Source organism: Mixophyes fleayi, chromosome 12 (assembly GCF_038048845.1).
Source record: "Mixophyes fleayi isolate aMixFle1 chromosome 12, aMixFle1.hap1, whole genome shotgun sequence".
Taxonomy (NCBI): Eukaryota; Metazoa; Chordata; class Amphibia; order Anura; family Limnodynastidae; genus Mixophyes; species Mixophyes fleayi.
In genome coordinates this window covers 53,616,961-53,640,679 of record NC_134413.1, presented here as the reverse complement: position 1 = coordinate 53,640,679, position 23,719 = coordinate 53,616,961, and the positions used below count along the sequence as shown (strand labels likewise).

The 23,719-nt window shown below is 40.4% G+C and overlaps 1 protein-coding gene across 3 annotated transcripts in view; it reads left to right on the top strand.

The window, feature by feature from the left end:
- Positions 1–23,719, top strand: part of RMDN3 (regulator of microtubule dynamics 3) — a 96,422-nt gene that overhangs the window by 4,793 nt on the left and 67,910 nt on the right. For all 3 annotated transcript variants that reach the window (XM_075192800.1, XM_075192801.1, XM_075192802.1), the window contains exon 4: positions 1,967–2,110. In XM_075192800.1, the coding sequence (XP_075048901.1) occupies positions 1,967–2,110 (144 nt within the window). The remainder of the gene's footprint in view (positions 1–1,966; positions 2,111–23,719) is intronic.

The following is a 23,719-nucleotide window of genomic DNA, read 5'->3' as shown; positions in this document are numbered from 1 at the left end:
TAACAGAAGACTGAGTGAAGTGTGCGGGTCTTACTAACTAAAGGAATGAGGTGATGGCTTTTCTACAATAATATATATTGTGACAGAAGCAGTGTGATAAGTGGAAAATGACAGATATACCATATATGTCTCCAGGCTTTCTGTCTTTTGTCCTTTAAAACCCCAGGAAGATTGTTGGTGTTTGAGGAAAAACTTCCCAGAGAGTGTGTTCAGTTTTAGGAAAAGCTGGTAAGGGTCCCTAGGGTATAAATGGAGATATAAGGGTGGGCGCCATTTTATATGGCTCATTTCTGGTTGTCCAACCAGCTAGCAAGTGCTGGTAATCAGTTGCACCTGCAAGATGCTGATAAAAAGCTGCTAGACAGTTTTCTCACTCTCTCAGCCCTAGGGAAGAGTTTGGGTGCCTCCTGAGAGACACTGCAAGCGGTGACCAGTAAGTACTGTATTTTGTATGTGTGTGGGAAACAAGGTCCCTCACTTGAAAGAGGGTGTTCATGTGTGTTAAGTTAGAAGCCTGAGATGTTAGGCCTTTTACTCATGTTTTTATTTCTTTGAATACGGCGAATAAAACTGCTGCGCCTAGTTAAACCAAAACGGTTGACCGGTGTGTGATTCCTGGCTGATCTTTCTGAAGTGCAACCGTCTACCCCATAAGACGATAACGCCAATAAGGTCTTATTAAAGTATATATATATATATATATATATATATATATATATATATAAAAATTGATCGACCACCACTGAAGCTGTCCTGTGGTCTGGCACCAAGACATTAACAACAGATCCTTTGAGTCCTGTAAGTTACGGGGTGGGGCCTCCATGGCTTAGACTTGTTTTTCCAGCACATCACACAGATGCTCCATTGGATTGAGATCTGGGGTATCTGGAGGCCAAGTTAACAGCTTGAGCTCACTGCTGAACAATTTATGCAGTGTTGCAGGACACATTAATCTGCTGAAAGAGGCCACTGCCATTAGAGAATACTGTTGCCATGAAGGGGTGTACTTGGTCTGCAAGAATGTTTAGGTAGGTGGTACATGTCAAGGTAACATCCACATGACTGCCAGAAACCAAGCAGAACATTGCCCAGAGCATCACACCAGCTTGCCTTTTACCCATGGTGCGTCCTTGTGCCATCCCTTCTCCAGGTAAACAATGCATATGCACCTGGCCGAAAATATGATGTAAAACAAAAGGGGATTCATCAGACCAGGCCACCTTCTTCCATTGCTCCATGGCCCAGTTCTGTCTCTCATGTGCCCATTGTAGGCGCTTTAGGCAGTGAACAGAGGTCAGCTTGGGCACTCTGACTGGTGTGTGTCAAAAATGACTCCTAATCCTAAGACATTTTATTTATTGATTTGTAACAAACATTGGGTTAAAGTAAAGGATGTTTGAAGGAGTGTATTTGAAACACTTTACTTTTAGGTTTACTGATACTTTATCAGAGCATGTCCAATATAGTCAAGTTGTGCTTGGTGTGAATTGCCTCAATGGTAAATGACAGTTGATTTGAAGGAGATGTATTACTATAAAGATGAAAACTGTGTATGTTAACCAGTATGGTATCTTTCCAAACTATTCACTGCACTGGCTCTTCATTTACAGAGTTTCTCTACCTGATTATCTTATTTTAATTTTTGTGGCCATGTGGTGCCAGAGATCGCTATATTTTGCAAACCAGATTTAGAAACTTTTTGGTTAGACAATTTCGTGTTATTTCAATAAGTTGTTTTATGGCTTTAAATACAAAAGATGCCAACCTCTGTTACATTGTAATGTGACATCAACCGTCTTTAAGAAACATTCAGTGTTTGGTTACATGAAACATTACAGAACTTAAGTGTTTTAATATGTGTGTGTATATATAATATATATATATATTCCTAGATGTGTTGTAAAAGAAGCTCTTTTTGAGGCAGAAGAGTTTTGGTATTTAAACAAAAGTTTAATTCCATTGACAGGTCCCACCTGGAGGAGAGCCACAAGGCCAATCGACGGCGGAGATTCATGATTCCTAGAGAGAGGACAGATTCCACAGGTTCCAGTTCTATCTACTTTACAGCTAGTTCTGGGGCACAATGTACAGATGCGGAAAGTGAAGGAGGGTAAGTACAGCTAAATTCAGTATTTAGATCAGCAATGAGTAGCAGCCCTCCTGAACAGGACTCCTTTTTTTTTTTTTTGTGTTGACATGGTTCATGCAGTTTAGGTACAAGACTATCCATGACTGGATTTTGGTTCTGTTTCACCCACTGACCAACATGATTACATATTTACATATGTTCACACATGTTAAGCAGCATTGTAATATGGTGGCAGAGCCAGATTAAGACCACACAAGGCCCTATGCAATATAATGTTGTGTCAGTGAGATGCATGAGATAGATATATATGTAGAAAAGAAGAAGGAATAGGGTGCCTAATAGTTTAGTATTTAGGAAACAATGCCTAATACTAATGGTTGTGATAATTATGCGTACCAGATATGTGAATCAATAAAGCATGTCTATATTAATGTCCCATATCTCCAAACACGTATCTTGAAGGACTCAGGAAACATATAACAAAAATATATAGAGACCAGAGATAGTGCGATATCATTATGGCAAGTGAACAATCACACACAACTACTCCCACCAATAGTACGTATGTGTAGCAAGTAAAAACATATTTAGCTTATCTGTATTAAGCCTGGGTACTGCTATGCATCGTGGTGTTTCTAAATGCCTGCACAAGCTGGTGGATTCATACAGAATTGTCTGATAACTGATGTGATCTGGTTTGCAGTTATATTGCAATAGCCAGACCATTCTATATGAATCCACCAGATTGTGCAGGCATTTAGAAACATCAAGATGCATAGCAGTGTATGTAAATGTAATTAAGCCCAACATATGTTAATAGCCTTGTATAGTTTCCGTTTAGTTTAGTTTTGTATATAATACTACAGTGCAACTTTGCAAGCTTTTTTTCTGTGCAAAATGATCCAGTATGTCATTAAAGTCCAGTTGTCTGACAATATCTGATTCCTAAGCTAGCAAAGATAAACAAATTATCTTGACCTGTGGTGGTGGTTCTTTTATTTTATTTCTTTCTAGTCAAAACAATAACACCTTTCCACTGCCATTGGCAATAGGCATGCAAAAAATATGTAGCTTTGTTTCCATGTTTGAGAAGGTATCCTGGCGATCATAATTATATAATGCCTTTATGAAATTTGGCGGTTTTCTGATGCCTGAGGTATCTTGGAACCTGATGCTGTCTTAAGAATGGCAAAGCACCTACTGAGAATTTCATAAGATTTGTTTCATTCTCTAAGCTCCATAAGAAGACAATGATTTATTATGTTGATGGTCTAAAAAAAATATATATTTTTTTTCCTTGATGAAAAATTGGCGTCATCACTAATTTCTGCTTCATCCAGTTGTTTTCTCTCAATAGTTCTCCTGAGCTGAATAGACATTATTGGTTGTCGTTTCTTTGGCTTCATTTGCAAAAAGACAACATCTCTAATGTTTTGGACATATTCTATTAATGATCTGTAAAGTGTCACTACTTCAACAAGACACATTTTTATGTAAACTCTTACTTGTTCTATTCAGCCACTTACGTATATTTTCCCATACAACAAGTAAAATAGCAGTTCCAATTGTATTTAGTTAGTCTTCCAGAGCTTAAGCTTCATCTGGAGTGCTGGCTTGTCGATGGTGTTTTGTATTTAACCTATTAAGTGCTTTGCTAACATACTCCTAACCTCATCTTAATGCTATTGGGGCCTCAGCGTGAGTGAATAAATTTTGTATTGGGCATTAGAAAAAAGCCACCCAGAAGCATTGCTAAGAAGCCTTGTCAGAGTTTCCTATTGATGAGAAAAATATGTAAAGATGCCCTTAAAACTTAAGGAATGTGCTCTTAACACAATAATCAGCAGCTCATGTCCCCACTATATTGAGTGAATGAGAAGAATTGGGTACATAGTTTTCCGCAGGATTGAGAGCAGGAGTTCTTTATACTTGTCAGATACATTGCAAATGTATCAAAGCTTTGCCCTTGTCAATTGCTAAATGTGTTTAGCAGAAAACACAGATGCTACTGTTCTTTCAAGGTGCTCTCCTGTATGGAGATTGGTACAACACCCAAAAATCACTTAACTGGTCCATCTTTGTTCACATATTGCTACAAACAAGAAGAAAGACAAGCACTAAATGTTGATGTTCCTGGAAAGAGGAACAAGTCTCAAACTAAAGGTACAACAAGCAAGGAACCCAGAAGCATTGACTCTATTCTTCTTCCTTTTTTTTTTTTTTTTTTTTAAATCTTATTTTATACAAGCTCAGGAAATCATCAACAGTTAAAATACAAAAGAAAACGTCTGATGAATACGAAATAATGACAGCAACAAATAGAGAGTGACAATAGTTGCTAAAAAAATTAAGTTTGATGGGATTGTCAAGGATTTTTACGTGAATTTTAAAGCCTGGGATGGAGGGGAGGTTAAAAATAATGTATAGTAACTGTGCTGCGGGGTTTAGTGTGTCAGAGGCAGATGGATATTATTGTAGACCGCCCAGGGTTCCCAAGGCTGACAATGATTTTGCCAAGTTATATATTATGGCAGCCATATATTCCATACGGTAAACCACTGACTCTATTCTAAAACTGATTAGAGCGCAAAATTTATTAACTGCATATCTATGCAGTTAATAAATATATAGTGAAAGAAATTATATTTATTAAAATATCTCATGAAGAATCAAATAAAAGAATATCTTACTAAAAAAAAATAGAATTGATACAAAACACATTTGAATGCAGGAAAATTGACCAATAGCAGTTGTAGAATTCAGCATGATAAGATACTATTCTTTTTGACTACTGTGTGAAATAATGAACAATAGTCCCAGATATTATTTTTGGGACCTCATAGAAGCATTTACATAGTTTACATAGTTGATGAGGTTGAAAAAAGACACCAGTCCATCAAGTTGAACCTATTTTGGATCTCCTGCGATCCTGCACTTATATTTGAAATTGATCCAGAGTAAGCAACCGCCAATCTGTTTCAATAGTGACTATCCTACATTTTAATTAACTGTCGTATCCCTGGATACACCTTTCCGCTAAAAAATTGTCTAACCCTTTCTTAAACATATCTATTGAATCTGCATCACAACCTTCCCTGGCAATGAATTCCATATCTTGACTGCCCTTACTGTAAAGAACCCCTTCCTTTGCTGGTTGTGAAATTTCCTCTCCTCTAACCTTAGAGGGTGACCACGTATCCTTTGTATAGTCCTTGGGGTAAAAAGTTCCCATGAAAGCTCTCTGTATTGACCCCTAATGTATTTGTACATAGTAATCATATCTCCCCTTAGACGCCTCTTTTCTAAAGTAAACATGCGTAAACTGGCTAACCTTTCCTCATAACTTAATGACTCCATACCCTTTATCAATTTTGTCGCCCTTCTCTGAGCCCTTTCTAGTTCCAAATTATCTTTTTTATAGAGTGGTGCCCAGAACTGTACTGCATATTCAAGATGAGGTCTTACCAACGATTTATACAGTGGCAAAATTACACTGTCTTCCCTTGCATGTATGCCCCTTTTTATGCATGCCAATACTTTGTTTGCCCTTGCAGCTGCTGCTTGACATTGAGCACTATTGCTAAGTCTACTGTCTACGAGCACTCCCAAATCCTTTTCCATTATAGATTCTCCTAAATTAATTCCATTTAATTTATAGATTACATTCTTGTTTTTGATCCCTGAATGCATAACCTTACATTTATCTGTGTTGAACCTCATATTCCATTTGGCCACCCAATCCTCCAGTTTATTTAAGTCCCTCTGTAGATAAGCTACATATTGCTCTGATTTTATTACCTTACAGAGTGTAGTGTCATTTGTGCAGCCGTATAATTCACACAGAGTAGCAGACTATAGATTGCTGCAATCCTGATGATAAATTAGGAACCAAATTTAGTCCCACGTAAGGATAGCAACAATAGTAGAAGATTCTAGATTGTAAATTGCAAGTGGCCACAGAATGTACATTCTCATTGGCAAGTTGTATAGAAACTGCAATAGTCCGGAGAGAAAATTAGGAACATTATCCTAATTAGGAGTTCCTCATTTTCTGTTTAAACGATCCACTCAATTTTTTTGCGTAATATTCTGTATCAGGCAAAGTAAACACTAAAGAGCCTCATATATTAATGTTCCCTGCCTCATTGGACAGTAGCATAGTTATGCTTCAATATTAAAGAGCATATCCAGATTTTTTCTGTTTTCTCAACTTAGATGATTACATGACCGCTTAATTAGTAGTTTTTCTATCAACACTGTTAGAGGCTGCTCCCGGATGCTTCACCACCTACCACAGAGATTATTTTAACCAAAACAGTGAGAGGTTGGTGTTTAGCAAACAAGTGCAAGAAAGGGTTTTGAGCACAAAATGATACTGCATCACATGAACTTAATGGACAACTTTAATGTTCATGTATAATAAACTTTAATTATCCTTCAGCCATGTGGACACAAACATACCAATTGGGATTAAGTCCCCGCTCACCAGATTGAGGGCATTTAAAATCAGGCAGATTTGTTTTCTGGTATTTCTGGGAGTTCAGTATAAAGATAGAATGGACACAATTCTTTAGAGAGGTTGCACCTGTTGTTTTTAATGTGCCTCATGATAGAGAGTGTTTGTTCACATGTGTAAGTAGAACCAAAAATTACAACAACTTAGCAGCACTTTGGTGCCTAATATTCCTTAACTTGATTTAATGAAGTAAGCAGGAGTCACACAGTTGCTTACCGCAGAGGAAAGGTGTTGCTGCTGACACTACCAGAAAAGGACTGTTGGAGCATAAAGCAGGAAGGTGCTGGGGCCACAGACGAAGGCTCGGAGGCTCTTGCCCAGCACTGTCCTTTACTGTGCTAAATTTCTGCTCCACCACTTCTCCTACAGTAGATCACTTTGCAACTGATGTAAGGGAAAGGGGGGGGCATCACTTCTGTAGAGCACTTTTTTTTTTTTTTTTAATCACCCCATTACACAGAAGGTTAGTCTGTCAGCTAAAAGACAGTTATTGTCAACACTTATCCTTCCTGTATACATATAGATACGGCTCTGGTCAACATTATTGGCACCCTTGAATTTTTTATATAACCTGTACAATATCTTCAGAAATAAATGGAAATTTTTTATTAGGATGTCCAATGTTATGAACCCAAAAAACTTTCCTTATCAGATTACATGTAGTAAATTAAACAACAAAATATAAAATATGACCTGGACAGGATTAAAGGGACCCTTCTTTTATATTTGGTTGCATACCCTTTGGCAACAATGATTGACTCTAAACTTTTCTTGTAGCCATCTATAAGCTTCTAGCTCCTGTCTGCTGGTAGTTTCACCCACTTTTCCATTGCAGTTTATTGAAGTTGTTGAATGTTTGCAGGATTCCTTTTCCCAATGGCAGACTTCAGATGTCTGCAAAGATTTTCAATTGGATTGAAATCAGGAGTCATTGCTGGCCTGTTTAAAACAGTGCATTTTTTTTTCATTTTCCTCTATACTTTTGTGTTTTTGGATTTGTGCTTTGGGTCTTTATCATGCTGGGGAACCCATGTTTTTCAACCCAAACCTAGTTTTATTACACCAGGTAGCACATTTCTCTCCAAAATGCCTTTGTTATCATCTGATTTCATGATTCCTTTCCAAAGGCAGTAAAGCAGTCCCATAACATTATGGATCCTGCACCATGTTTAACTGTAGGTCGAATGTTCTCCTTTAAAAGCTTAATTTTGTCGCCTATAAACAAATTGCTGGTCTGCAAAAAATAGAGCTCTATTTTGGGTTTCAACTGTCAACAGAAAGACCTCATTTGGAAGAGTGTGAGTTAGAGAGGAGTATGGGACCACTCTCTTGTCTACTTTATACCCAGCCACCTCTTTGTCTCTCACTTTCCCTGTCCGTTCTCAGGCATTAATTGTGAACACTGATGTATCTTTTCCTACATGTCCAAGCTTATATCCAGCTTGCTTCTTTTAGCTGGACTGGTCTGTTGATGATTGAGTTAGTTCATTTTGCTTATCCAGTCTCCTCTGTTTATATGCTAATATATTTAAAGCCGCTGTGCACTGTAGAGCATCCCCTGCTATCTATAGTAGCTAGGCAGCAGTCCCCCATGTCATGTTATCTTCTTGGCTTATGTATGTGCTATATGTTTTCATGCTGAAAATTGTTAAAATAAGTTTTACATGTACATATTCTTCTTAGGAAACCCTTCCCTTAATTTAGGGGGTCTGCTTGTAGTAGCAGTGGTATTTGGAGATAAAGCTGGTAGGTTTTTTTTTTTTTTGTTTTTTTTTTACCATTTTGTTTCCATTGCTGTATTTTAAAAGTGGGGAACACACCATCCCTCCCTTAGATGTCCTCCCATGCAATGTAGTTTGTCCCGCTGGGGTTAACCTTGTGGAATTGGCTTCCTGCTTGGAGTCCTTTCTTGTTATTTCTTGTTATCTTTTTCTAATATTTAAACTAGCTCTAATTATGGTTGGTGGATCTTAATCCCAATATTTATGTATGTTCCTTCTATTTTTTTTGTAGAAAAGTTAGTAAAGTACATTTTTTTCTTTTCCTAATTGAATTTCATATTCTTCCTTTCTGAACATTTGTGGCTTTCTTTTGATATCATATTGGTATAATTTTATATTTATTTTACGTGCATTATCCGTGGGAAAAAGTATGTCAGATATTGCACATAACCATATGAATGCAGAATATTTATTCAAGAGATGATGCAGTCTTACGTTTCAGAAGCAAGTCTATACATTCTTTTCCCCCCCCATTTGTGTGATGCAAACTTGCATATGCCCATAGGTGGGATAATGTGGTAGACACAAGTGGAAAGTTGGCAAAATGTTGAGGTGTTTGAGGCCTGCATGATAACAGATTTTTGCAATCAACTAAGAAGCTATTAGCAATGACACGTCGCCATTAAATAAGATTAAGTCTTTAATTCAAATCTTCCACTAAAGTTACTTGAGCAAATCCTGAAATATGTTTTTATATTAAAAATTTGCATTACAACTTATTTGTAAATAGCATTTTTAGGAATATTGTCAACCATATATAGGCCTGCTTTTTCATTTACAGTCACAGGGATTTTCTGCTGACCCGTACAAGATTATTTGCAAAAGAGAAAGGTGAAGGAAGAGAAAAAAAACAGTTCAGCTAATAATAAAGTCTACTCTACATATATTGACACAAAGTACTCTAAATAAATATGTTGGCCCCAAGGAAAACTAGCACGAATGTTTGCATTGGCTGATGTTAGGGGAGAGAAGTTAATTCTTTGCCTTGCCTGTTTTACTGGATGGTCCTTGAGGACCGATTTTGAAGGTTTCATTTTTCCAAGTTAAACAAAAGCCAAATCCTAGAGCACACACACTTTTTTTTCAATTCCCAAATCTAACTTGAATATAGCACAAGATATGCTGCTGTTCAGCATTCTACTGGCCAAATTGGCTGATGGACAGGGTAGCAACTAAGCCATTCCAAATTGTACTTTTTTTTTGCCCTGCAGTGAGCTGTAAAAATGAATGTTGAAATGAGCAGTGTGAACATAGATCAGGCAAAGCACATCTCATTCTAAATGTCTTATTTGTTTTATGTATGTAGTATGTTTTCTGCAACTGTGTTCTGAATAAACCAAGAATCGTACCATTTCTAACAGATGTTACGTTTGAAAGGTATTGCTTAGTACAATGAAACTCATTAGATTTAGACATTTAACATATGACTGTGTATGCTTGGACAACAATATTTTCTCATTCTCACGGCATCTGTGATTCAAAGCCAAATTTATAACCACAAGCAAACAATAGAAAGTACAAAACAAGATGCAAAATAGTATTTATTGGTGCAACAACAATGAAGATAAATTGACACTATAAAACTTATTGTTAACATATGTAATATTTCCTTTTTCAGTCTAAGGAATGCAGTCAGCCAATAAATTCAACAACTCCGATATTTCCATGGTGCAACAAGAATAAAATGAGTTCATGTGCTGTGGAAAATGACACCTCCTCCATCTAATGTAATCACTCCCCAAATGGTTTACATAGCTACAGGTTCCCAAACAAGTCAGTAAGGGAAAGTATTTAAAAAAATAATAATAATAATATAAATAATATACAACCTACAAATTAATAAGACTAAAGGTGAATATGAATTTAATAAATCGGGGCTTACTCATTAATAGTGTGCGCTTCATAATGAAAAAATGATGCGGAGAAAAACAATTTATAGTAACTTAAAAGTGGCACTGCCCCGAGTATGCAAATAGAATGAATGAAATAGTTATTGAAAATGGTGACAGTAGGTGCAGCTATAAAGAAATAAAATCATAATCACAAATAACATCAAATCAACTAAGAGGATCAATGGGAGCTATTCTTTCCTATGGGAAAAAAAAATCTTACTCTGAGTTGCTAATTTAGCTGAAACTAAAGTATTACAAGTAAAATGTATTATGAATCGTAACCATAACAGTCTTTAAGTGAATACGCCAAATGCACTTAGTGGGGGTTTATTGTTGCTGAGAAACTTCCCTACCTCCCAAGCTTCTTGTAGAAGCTACTTTCTTTCAATGCCCTGAGTGTGTATGTGTTCGGAATAGGGATGAGCTGCTCTTGAAAAACAATGACTGCCTGTGACTTCGTCCATAAGTACAGGGTGATTCAAAAGTCGCAGTACACCCTTTTATTTCAAAAACTCTACAGGAAATTAGGAAACCTGAATACTCCAGTAAGGTATAGGTGACGTGGTCTATCTTTTACGGTATGTACCAAACATGGGCGCCATCTTGAAATCGGCCAATCGGCCCAATTCCTGTAGAGTTTTTGAAATAAAAGGGTGTACTGCGACTTTTGAATCACCCTGTAGAATCCGTTTGAGTTTCATGCCTGCTCCCTGGGGGCTGCTGTTAGAAGAATGAGCTACCGTATTTCCCCATGTATAAGACGCACCTTTTTCCTCCAAATTTTGGGTTTAAAAAAAGGGTGCGTCTTATACACTGCCAGCGCTATTTACCGAATGAAAAAGAAGAATGAAGAAGATGATTCCTGTTGTGAGGATAAGAGAGAGGAGTCCCCGCTGAACAGATATGTGCTTCCAAGTTTCAGGTAAAAGGACCTTCATGCGCCTCCCACATTCTCTGATGTCTCGGAGCTGTCAGTCACGTTTGTAGTATGGTATGTACCGTATATATGTCACTATGCAAGATGGGCTGTTAGTATTAGGCATGTTACCATAGTTGGGCTGATTAGTAGTTAAACATCCTTAACATAACCATCACTCCATCCACTTTATGTAATACATCTTTTTTTTTCATTTTGGGCCCCAAAATTAAGGTGCGTCTTATACATGGATGCGTCTTATACATGGGGAAATACGGTAAGTCCTAAACTCATTTGTTGGTATGCATCCTAATGGGCTGTCCTGTGACACCACAAATTCCATCCTTACACTGCTCTGCAGGTAAGATACTTCTCTGCTGTATGTTTTAGCTTGGAATAAAACATGAAGGGTACAGGTTCATTGTTGAATAACTGTATATATTTTTTTTTGTGTATTTGAAGCACTGAGTGGTGCTGTATGTGACAATATCATGTGGGTATGGTGCAGGGGCAGGCTGGACTTGGGGGGCAGGGAGGCATCTGCCCCCCGGACTGGTCCCATAGTGTGTTAAATTAGGCTGGGTCACTGGGCCACCTGCATTTTTTTTCCCTTTAAAATAGGCTGCTGAGTCAAGTTTTGCCCCCTGGGCTAAAATTTTCCAGCCCTCCCCTGGTATGGTGGAGTGCATGGAATTCTCAATGATAGCATTTGATGAGTTGGGAGATGGTTTGCAGCATGTGCAGATAATATATTTAGCAGTAGCATTTCATTGTTAGTGTGTGGTTGTGTTACTGTGTGTAGCAATAGTATAGTATAGTGATGGTATTTCTAGTGTAGTTGGCAGTAGAATATGGTTTTGGTGTTAGTGTGTGTGATGTCTGACAGTAGTGCATGATCAGCAACAATCAAAATCCCTTCAATAAAATACAATATTCTACCATTCAAAAAAATATAAGCCCAACCTCAGCAAATTTTTAGTCCCCTGCTCAGTCTCCATAGGCTTTCAATGCCCCAGCAGATCACTACTTTTTATAGCCTATGGGAATCCCATTATGAAACAGGGCAGTGAGAGGCATGACAGGGCAATAAGGTTGGTAATAATACGCATAAAAGAGGGCAAAGAGTGTGGTAAAAAGATTAGTAAATAGGTTGGCCATAAAAGGGTTTATATATAAATATATATTTAGTGTTGCATGTTAAGTTTTTTCTTTGGAAGCATGTATTTGGAAACCCCCCTCTAGAAATCATGCATTTGCTACCGCTCAGTCCATATAACGTGCATTCTCGAGGAGAATGGGACCCCCCCATTTGCTAACTGTGTGGGTGGGGGAGGGTTGATTAAAAAGGCGATGTCCAAATGGAACACCCCTTTTAGACGACTCGCCAAAGATATTTGATATTTATTGTTTCTCTTTCATCCATCTGGGGGACACTGCTAACCATGGGGGTAGAGTAGGGTAGGGAGGAGTATGGCACCCAAATAGTTAATCTTTTGCTGCTGACAGGCATATCCCCCCGCCCCTTCCCCACAGAACTCCGTTAGAAGTAGGGGCCCTAGGGGTATGGGCGGAAGTTTGGAGAGCTGCACAGTCAACTGAGTTCACTGGGTTTAGGCTTTTTTTGTTTTTAGCTGTTGACATAGTGCACGAGTGGCTCTGTGAGACAGAGTGCACTAATGAGCATAGAAGGACTGTACAGCGGGGGGAGCCGCGGCACCCGCTGACAGGTTGGAAACAGTGAGACTTCTCGCAGTGTGAGATGCACTCTAACACTGCTAGCAGAGTGAGGCGCTGCCACAGGCAGTAAGCGTCGGTGCTCTTGCCGTCCCCGGGGCCATGGAATATACCAAGTCCCCTCCTCAAGGAAAGAGGAGGGGTAACTTGAGCTAATGGTCGCGCTATTCAGCGCTTTGCAAAGGGGAACAGAAGAGCGGATAGCAGCGATTCCACTCACAGGAAGTGTGTGGAAAGTGCTGTCAGTCTGCACAGGTGAAACAGAGAGAGCCAGGGAGGGGAAAGTTAGAAAACCTCCCCCCTCCCCCGCTGAGTGAGCAGGTGGAAGATTCCTTTTGGCGCCAAATTATAAAGGAAGGAAGGACACAGCAGCCATTTGGAGGCGGCACAGCTGCTGGCAAACATCTCCCTGCTAAGTATAATTTATTTTCTCTATATTGCATGGATAGAGAAGTATAATTGTTATGGGCATATATATAAAGTAGAGCCTGTATAAAACAACAAAATTTGGCTCTCCTGTGTTGATTCAGAGATGCTGTAATGTGTTAAGAATCATTAGTTATCAGAAATACTAACTGTTTGTGCTTGTCTGGTTGTTTGTGGATTTGTTCTTTCTCCCAATAATGGCTGATAAAAGTAAAGCAACACGTGCCAAACATATGATCTGTTCAAAGTGTAATGTTAAATTAACCAGTGAACGTCTGGATCAGGGGCTTTGTGCTGGTTGGGCTGTGACACCTGAAATATTGCAGCCTAAAGACAGCCCTATTCAGGGGACAGAGCCTCCAGAGTGGATGGCAACCTCTTCACAGGGGGTTAATACCCTTGTGAACCTGTTATCTAAACCAGCAGAGATCCCAGTGGTGGCTATGAGACTTCCATCTATCTCTGAGATACAACCCCCAGTGAAGTTAGGAGGGGAAATGAGTAGTTCATTACCTCCAGAGGTTGTACAATTTCCTTCCCCGGCACTGCAAGAGCCACCCCACAGTGGGGTCGGCAGTGGCTAGAGGTCTTGACCGACCTAAACCAATTGCTGGAAAATCCCAGACATATTCGTAGTTATAAAGAACTGGAAGTTGCTCAAATCAATTTATAGGCTATAACAGGTGCATGAAAGGGTGGGGTTATCCTAAAAGGAAAAAACACAGACAAATTCCCCCAGCACACTGCTATAGCCAGCAACAGATCTGCTATTTCTACTGTAGATATCGTAGTTATAATAGACACAGATCAGCTAATAAGCTGTTGTCTCTGTCTGATTCAGAGGGATCCTCGGTGGAGGAAGGTGAATTGTTAGAGGATTCTGATCTTTCCATTAATAGAATCAGAAGGAAGCTCCAGGCACCAGGGTATGGACGATCTGGTAAAAGCAGTACGTCCGACCTTGGGGTTTATTGAAATAGAGGAGACGAGGTCCTTGGACCGGTCTCTCTTTAAGAAGGCTTCTAAACAGGTGGTCAGGTTCCCGACCTCAGCAGAGCTGAGAGAGATTGCAGAGGCCTCTTGGAAGCATCCGGACAAGAGGTTCACTGTGCCTAGAAAATTTGGTTCATTATATCCATTACAAGAGGAGGACATGACCAGATGGGAACAGGTGGCGAGAGTAGATGCGCCTGTGGCGAGACTGGTTCACCAGACCATGCTACCCGTACCAGGAACGGCAGCCCTACAGGATTCGACCGATCGTAAGTTGGAAACTTTTTTGAAATCGGTCTTTACGGCTGCTGGTACAAGCTTCAGACCGGCATTATCTTCAGCCTGGGTAGCAAGGGCTATGGAAGCCTGGGCTGGGCAGTTAGTCTGCATTACAGTATTCGGAACTGCTCCCCCTGGCCATGCACCTTAAGGAGGCGGTAGGATATATATATGAGGCGGCTCAGAATTCAGCCTCCATATCATCTTCTATTTCTGCTACAGTAGTAGCAGCAAGAAGAACATTATGGTTAAGAGCCTGGGATGCGGATTTGGAGTCAAAAAGATCATTAGAATCCATTCCGTATACTAGTGGGATGCTATTTGGTCCAGAGTTGGACTCCTGGATCTCACAGGCCGCGGTGGGTAGGAGTACGTCCTTGCCTGTGAACGCTCCTAGACCCAGAGTTCCAAGGTTTAGTTCTTTTAGGTAGCCTTTTCGCGGTGGCGCGTCTGGCAGAGGCCAGTCAGTCAGGTCAAGGGCTGCTGGAGGTAGGAGACAGTCGCTTAGAGGAAGGTCATCCTTTTTCTCCACGGCAGCAAGGTCCTCTTCCGCCAAGCTGCCGGATAGACCGACTGCATGACTACCACCCTCCTCTGATAACGGAGGGGGGAGTGGGAGGACGCTGCTGGGGTTTGCCCAGCAGTTGACAGAGTCCTCAGCGGACAGGTGGGTTCAGCGGATACTTGATAGAGTTGGTGGAGCCTGCTCCACACAGGTTTTTTGTAACCAGTTTACCCCGCTGTCCTCAAAAAAGACAGGCAATGCTCTCTTCTGTCGATTTTTGCTTCTTTTAAAGAAGGTTATTGTACAGGTTCTGGAGTACCAAAGAAGGGAGGGGTTTTACTCAAACCTATTTTTGGTACAGAAACCGGATGGTTCATTCAGACCAGCGCTGAACCTCAAGCAGCTAAATCTGCATCTGAGAGTAGATTCTTTCAGGATGGAATCCCTAAGATCTGTCATAGATGGCCTGGAGGCAGGCCAGTTCATGGCATCAATAGACATCAGGGATGCCTATCTTCATGTGCGATCTGGGAGGGGCATCAGCCGCTTCTCAGATTCACGGTAGGCTCAGCTCACTATCAGTTCAGAGCTCTTCTGTTCGGGCTTGCCACAGCCCCAAGAGTATTCACAAAGATGATGGTGATTATGGCAGCACTCCTTCACTCCAAAGGGGTGCAGATTGTACCTTATTTGGACGATCTTCTAATCAAGGCGTCAACGGTTCAATTGTTGGAACAACATCTTCGCCTTACAGTGAGGGTGCTGGAACAGCACGGTTGGCTCCTGAATGTAACAAAGTCACAAATGATCCCTTGTCAGAGAATGACATTTTTGGGACTAATAATGGACACTGCAGACAGCAGAGCTTTTGTTCCATAGGACAAGATAAGGTCCTTGATGGAGTGGACAGTCAGGGTTCTGTCACACAGGAGGCTGTCAGTACTCCTGTGTATGAAGCTGCTAGGAAAGATGGTGGCATCTTTCGAGACGCTGCCATACGGAAGGATCCACTCCAGATGTCTTTAATGGGACATTCTGAGGAAGTGGTCGGGGTCCTTCCTCTGTTTGGATCACCAGTGGATGAGGTTATCTCTAGAGAAGAGAAAATCCCTCAGCTGGTGGTTGTTAAAGGACAACCTAATAAAGGGCAGATCCTTTGCCCCGTGGGCCTGGATCTTAGTATCCACAGACGCCAGTCTGAGTGGTTGGGGGGCAGTGGTCCTTCACCTAAGGATGCAGGGTCTGTGGTCAGAGAGACAGTCGGTTCTTCCCATAAATGTGCTGGAACTTATGGCCATCCTGAAAGCACTGCAGAGGGCTCAGGGTGTGTTACAGGGAAGGGCGGTTCGCATCCAGTCCGACAATGCCACGGCAGTGTCATACATAAACAGACAAGGGGGCACCAGGAGTGCAAGAGCGATGAGGGTCACGTTTCAGATTTTTGCCTGGGCAGAAAGAAACGTGCCTGCGCTATGAGCGGTGTTTATCCCAGGGAAACAGAACGTACAAGCAGACTATCTAAGTCGGCACGAAATTCTACCAGGGGAGTGGGCTCTGCATCCGGAAATTTTCCAGTTGCTGGTGGACAAATGGGGACTTCCGGATCGAGACCTGATGGCGTCAAGAGTCAACAGGAAAGTCCCAGGGTTTTGCGCAAGAACAAGGGACCCACTGGCTGTGGCAGTGGATGTCCTAACAATGCCTTGGGACTTCAGGTTAGGATACCTGTCGTCGTCGTCCCCCATATCAATGATTCCCAGGGTCCTCCGAAGGGTCAGGCAGGAAGATCGACCAGTCATTCTGGTAGCTCCAGCCTGGCCACGAAGGGTATGGTTCCCAGAGATTTTTCTGGTAGCAGTAGGTCAAGGGGTTCGGTTGCCACTTCGAAGAGATCTGCTGACCCAGGGACCGTTCTTACATCAGGGTCTAGACCGGCTGAATTTAATGGCATGGCTTTTGAATCCAGTCTGTGGAGAGCCAGAGGGTTCTCTGTGAGTGTAGTAGACACTCTCCTAAGAGCCAGGAAGCCAGTTTCGGCTAGGATTTATCACCGCATCTGGCATGTGTATATAACGTGGTGTAAAATGAAATCTTACAATTCAAAATCCTTTTGTCTGGCTAGATTTCTAGCTTTTTTGCAGGGTGGCTTGAATGCGGGTCTCCGGTTGGGAACCTTAAAGGTTCAGGTGTCAGCATTGTCAGTGTATTTTCACAGACGGCTGGCGGAGATTCCGGATGTTAGAACTTTCTTGCAGAGAGTTCTTCACATCCAGCCACCCTACGTGCATCCTATGGATCCTTGGGATCTTAATTTGGTCCTGGACATGTTGCAGGAGCCTCCATTCGAACCACTTCGCTCAGCGGAATTGCGGTTCTTGACTTGGAAGGCAGTTTTCCTGCTGGCTATTGCCTCAGCTAGGGAGGGTCTCCGAGCTGGGGGCCTTATCTTATAAAGAACCTTATTTGAACTTTCATGAGGATAGGGCAGTTTTAAGGACTATTCCATCCTTCCTCCCTAAGGTGGTGTCTGGTTTCCATATTAATCAGGAAATAGTAGTTCCGGTATTCAGAGAGGATCCTCAGGTTACTGGAACAAAAGGAAGTAAATATTTAGATGTCGTTAGGGCGTTGCGGATATATGTTAAGAGAACTGCAAAGATACGTAAGACAGATTCTCTATTTGTGTTCTTTGATTTCGCTAGGCAAGGATGGCCTGCGTCTAAGCAATCAATTGCTGGGTGGCTTACCCTAACAATTAGGGAGGCTTATGTCCGTACTAACATCCTGTGCCAAAGCGTATTGTTGCCCATTCTACCCGTTCGGTTGGGGCGTCTTGGGCAGCGCGAAACGGGGCCTCAGCGGACCAGCTATGCAGGGCAGCTACCTGGTCCTCGGTCCATACTTTCACAAAATTCTACCAATTTAATGTTTTTGCGTCTGAGGACGCCTTATTTGGCCGTAGTGCTCTACGTGCGGGGTGATCAGAGCGGTCCCACCCATCAGAGGGACTGCTTTAGTAAGTCCCCATGGTTAGCAGTGTCCCCCAGATGGATGAAAGAGAAAAGAGGATTTATACTTAGGATAAATCGGTTTCTCTGATTCCATCTGGGGGACACTACGTTCCCCCCCCCCTCTTTTCTTTGTTTTGTGTTGGTTGATTGGCCTATCTTCCTAGGGCTTTGTTAATCAAACTGAGTTCTGTGGGAAAGGGGCGGGGGGATATGCCTGTCGGCAGCAAAAGATTAACTATTTGGGTGCCAGACTCCTCCCTACCCTACTCTACCCCCATGGTTAGCAGTGTCCCCCAGATGGAATCAGAGAAACCGATTTATCGTAAGTATAAATCCTCTTTTTCCAGCATGGTGTAAAGTAAGTACCTTGTAGAGGTAAATTTTTGTACACCACCAATCTACTTTTGAAAATAAATAAAATAACTTCAGGATAGTTTCCTTAAGTAAGTATGGTTTACACACCATCATTTGAATATGTTATGGGTCACTCACTAATTTCAGAATATTACACAAAGTGCATTTAATTATGTTCAAATATGCATACTTGGCCTGGCACATGCATAGGCGACCGCCAACTTCCTAGTTTGGGATGACTCACTGTGCAAATGCTCTGCATGACCATTTGGAAGATTGTGGTCCAATAGAGGAAAAAAGTAGATGCTTCACTTTAAAGTTTTGCCTAATATCACTTTAGGATGATTCCTTTACATTTACATTTTTTACTTTTTGCCCTAAAATACTGGTTTTATGACATTTATGCCTTAGTCATAGGAATAGAGGGACATCATGCTGTCTTTATTACATTTGTCACAGTTGTAGAATGTAATGTTTTTATTGCATTGGTATTTGGTGCATAGAAATGACCATCCTCGTATAAGATGCACCTAGTTGGCACAAAGGTTTCCCATTGAATAATAAGCGCACGCTCGATCTCTGCCATCTCTGAACACGTGTAAATATCTGATTGTTTTTCTTCTGGGAAGAAAGAGTCTCTGTGGTCACCCTCCAAGCCTGGAATATTTTTGTATGTATGTGCAAAGATGCTTGATGTGCTTAGATTGCATTCAGCAACTCGGCTTTTGCCATCAGAAGAACATAACTTTGCTCCCTGCAGCTGCTATCATCATGTCAAGCTAAAGCTTGGTACACATTTCAAAACATTTCTCCCGATGATATTGTTAATGATTTTACAGTGTGTAGTGTGCCGATTCATACGTACACAATATACACGTTTCACACAATTCACCGCCAGACTTGTGATCTTCGTCTGTTATAACCATCAGCTCAAAAATTGTGACTCTGTACACACTGTACAGTTATATACCATCCTAACAGCAATATGCTACATTAATTTAAATAAAGAGCTAGAACTCGGCGCACACAACACCCACAAAAATACACACAGAAACAGGATGTACTATTATGGCCATTCATTCCATTGTTAAGTTTTGTGTATAGTGTACATTCGACAACTCCGTTCACAACTGTACACTTGTTATGATTTATTGAAATATAATGATCACCCCTTCAAATAAATGAAGCACTCGTGTCTTGTTGCTTCTCGCCTTGCACGAACGCTGCAAGCACTCAACCGTAGGGAAAGAAGAAGAAAGAATCGGACTTGTTGGACCAAGGAGTTGTTCCAGAGGACAGACTCCTTTTCACATATGCCACTGCTACAGGAGACACGAGACAACAATCCTGATGACTTCAGGAATTCTCTGCGGATGAATAATCATACATTCCAGGAGCTGCTGCAGCTCGTCACCTTCCCCCCACCCATTTAAGGAGACCCATATCTGCAGAACAGAGACTAGTTGCTACTCTACGATTTTTGGCCACAGGGAGGACACTGGCTGATCTCAAGTACAGCACAGCTCTGGGTTTAATCACACCTGAGAGCTGTGAGGCGACCATACAGGTTCTCCAGGGACAATATATGAAGGCAAGTGAAAAAAATAGCCTGACTTTGAAACAATTTTTTTTAATTAAAATAGAAACTGAACATTTTAACGTATTTAAAGACACAAGAAAAAAAAAAAAAAATATATATATATTCACAATTTAAAAGATGAAACTAATTCGAACACGTGTGTATATGTGTGTGTATATGTGTGTGTGTGTGTGTGTGTGTGTGTGTGTGTGTGTGTGTGTGTGTATATGTATATATATATATATATATATATATATATATATATATATATATATATATATAAAATACACATACATACAGTGGAAGCGCTGCTTTGTGCAGTCGCCAGCGGTATGTGAGAACATGGCAGATGAGCAAGGGAAAGATAAAAGAGGGGGAGGAGTGGAGGGGGAAGCAGAAGAAGAGATGCCATTGGAAGAGGTTAAAAGGACCAAACCAATGAGTCCCAGGGAGATACAGATGATGGTCATGGTGCTGGACCAACGTGACTGCAATTGTCACAAAAAAATACTGAAAAGTTAATTACAGAAAGAAAATAATAATGCTGGAGCTGATTAATATGACAAACTTGGGGGGAAAAAGAAGCAAGTTCCAGATACAGAATCGGTAGTCAGATTTGAACAACAAGGAGCAACGAAAGTTGAAGAGATTACGAATAAACATTTTGAAAAAGTGAGCATTAAATGTGATTATTAAAACTTTGGTAAACTTGTTAGTAAATGGTGTTAGTAATTAACAATAACAATTCATATGATTAGTAAAACAGTTATATCTATTTACAGAAAGAAAAATACGTGATGAAGTGTGCACAGCATAAAAGTAAAGAGGGGGGGCCTTAGCCAATGTGGACATAAAAAAGAAAACACAGACATAGAAATTGGGAAATAAAAGCGAAACTGAAAGAAGGTAATTAAAAATCATTAAAAAGTTAAAAAGCGTGAGGAAGAAATGTGGGCTGTCTAAAATGTTGTTGGATACATACACGTATAAGTTCATTCCTATGGGAAATAAATGTAAAAGAATTAAGTCGGAACCAATGTGGCTAAATAAAAAGGTAAGGGAATAAATGCAAAGGAAGAAGCGTGCATTTAAATTGTTTAAGTCTGAAGGGTTAGAGGAGTCCTTCTGTAGGTACAAGGAATGTAATAAAACATGCAAAAAGGAAATTAGATTGGCTAAATTAGAAAATGAAAGGCACGTTGCAAAAGAAAGTAAGACAAACCCCAAAAAGTTTTTTAAGTATATAAATGGCAAAAGGATTAAAAAAGATAATATAGGACCCCTAAGAAGTGAGATGGGTGAATTGATAAATGATACTAAGGAAAAAGCAGAGATATTAAACACGTTCTTTTCTTCAGTATTTACCAGAGAGGAACAAATGGCAGGAGTAATACATAAAAATGGAAATGAAACCATGCCATTAGTTAATACTTGGTTGTCAGAGGAAGAAGTCCAAAGGCGACTGAAGAATATTAAGATAAATAAAGCTCCAGGTCCAGATGGCATACACCCAAGGGTCCTTATGGAGTTAAACTCGTAAATAGCTAGACCGCTATTCTTAATTTTCAGAGATTCAATCTCATCAGGCTCAGTACCAAGGGATTGGCGAATAGAAGGTGTGGTGCCGCTGTTTAAAAAGGGGACAAGATCACAACCAGAGAATTATAGACCTGTAAGCCTGACATCAATAGTGGGGAAACTACTGGAAGTTATTTTAGGGACAGTATTCAGGATTACTTGGTACGCAATAAAATTATTAGTGGGAATCAACATGGATTTGTGAGGGATAGGTCATGTCAAACTAATCTAATTCGTTTCTACGAGAAAGTTAGTGGGAACTTAGACCAGGGCAGGACAGTAGATGTGGTCTACTTAGATTTTGCAAAGGCCTTTGATACAGTACCACACAAGAGGTTGGTTTACAAAATAAGGGAACTGGGTCTAGGAATCAAAATTTGTACTTTGATCGAAAACTGGTTAGAGAATAGGGAACAGAGAGTTGTGATAAATGGAACATTTTCTAATTGGTCAAAAGTCTTAAGGGGAGTACCTCAAGGTTCCGTTCTGGGACCACTCCTTTTTAATATATTTATTAATGACCTTGGTGATGGTTTAGAGAGTAAAGTTTCTATTTTTGCAGATGACACTAAACTCTGTAAGGTAATAAAATCAGAGCAAGATGTAGCTTTTCTACAGAGGGACTTAAATAAACTGGAGGATTGGGCGGCCAAATGGAATATGAGGTTTAACACAGATAAATGTAAGGTTATGCATTCAGGGATCAAAAACAAGAACGCAATCTATAAATTAAATGGAATTAATTTAAGAGAATCTATATTGGAAAAGGATTTGGGAGTGCTCGTAGACAGTAGACTTAGCAATAGTGCTCAATGTCAAACAGCAGCTGCAAGGGCAAACAAAGTATTGGCATGCATAAAAAGGGGCATACATGCAAGGGAAGACAGTGTAATTTTGCCACTGTATAAATCGTTGGTAAGACCTCATCTTGAATATGCAGTACAGTTATGAGCACCACTCTATAAAAAAGATAATTTGGAACTAGAAAGGGTTCAGAGAAGGGCGACAAAATTGATAAAGGGTATGGAGTCATTAAGTTATGAGGAAAGGTTAGCCAGTTTAGGCATGTTTACTTTAGAAAAGAGGCATCTAAGGGGAGATATGATTACTATGTACAAATACATTAGGGGTCAATACAGAGAGCTTTCATGGGAACTTTTTACCACAAGGACCATACACAGGACACGTGGTCATCCCCTAAGGTTAGAGGAGAGGAAATTTCACAACCAGCAAAGGAAGGGGTTCTTTACAGTAAGGGCAGTCAAGATATGGAATTCATTGCCAGGGAAGGTTGTGATGGCAGATTCAATAGATATGTTCAAGAAAGGGTTAGACAAATTTTTAGCGGAAAGGTGTATCCAGGGATACGACCGTTAATTTAAAATGAAGGATAGTAGTGGATATAGGGTAAAAATAGGACTGCAATATTGAGTCTGGGGGGATTTTCACAATTGAAACAGATTGGCGGTTGCTTACTCTGGATTAATTTCAAATATAAGTGCAGGATTGCAGGAGATCCAAAATAGGTTGAACTTGATGGACTGGTGTCTTTTTTTTAACCTCCTCAACTATGTTACTATGTTACTAGGTGTACCCTGTGTCTATATATTGAAAATTGGCATCTATATTTCAGTTGGTATGGACCATCTAGATTTCAGTTGGTATGGACCATCAGGGTAGCATGCCTGGACAAACGCAAGAGGGACATCAGCACAAAGTGATTTCAAGCAGTGTCCAAGGTCAGCAAATGCTAGTTGTCCAGGAGAGTGTTAAAAAACGATGTGTGTCCCATGTCGTCTTTTAAAACAAGAAAGGAAATTACGGTTTCCGTTCTTCATTAAGATACCATCACCATTTCAGATGAAAATTCGAAAGGAGAGAAGAAGGAACCGAGCATCAATAGTTCTTTGGCTTCCGGTGATGCAACAGGTGTGGCCGAGAAGCTGGCAAAGCTGAAAGATTATTTTAACGGATTGAGGGCAAATATAAATAATTTGAAGAAGAAATTCCACAATTCTGTAGTGTGAGGATATCTTGTCTCACACCCACTTGTTAGAAATCTCTAT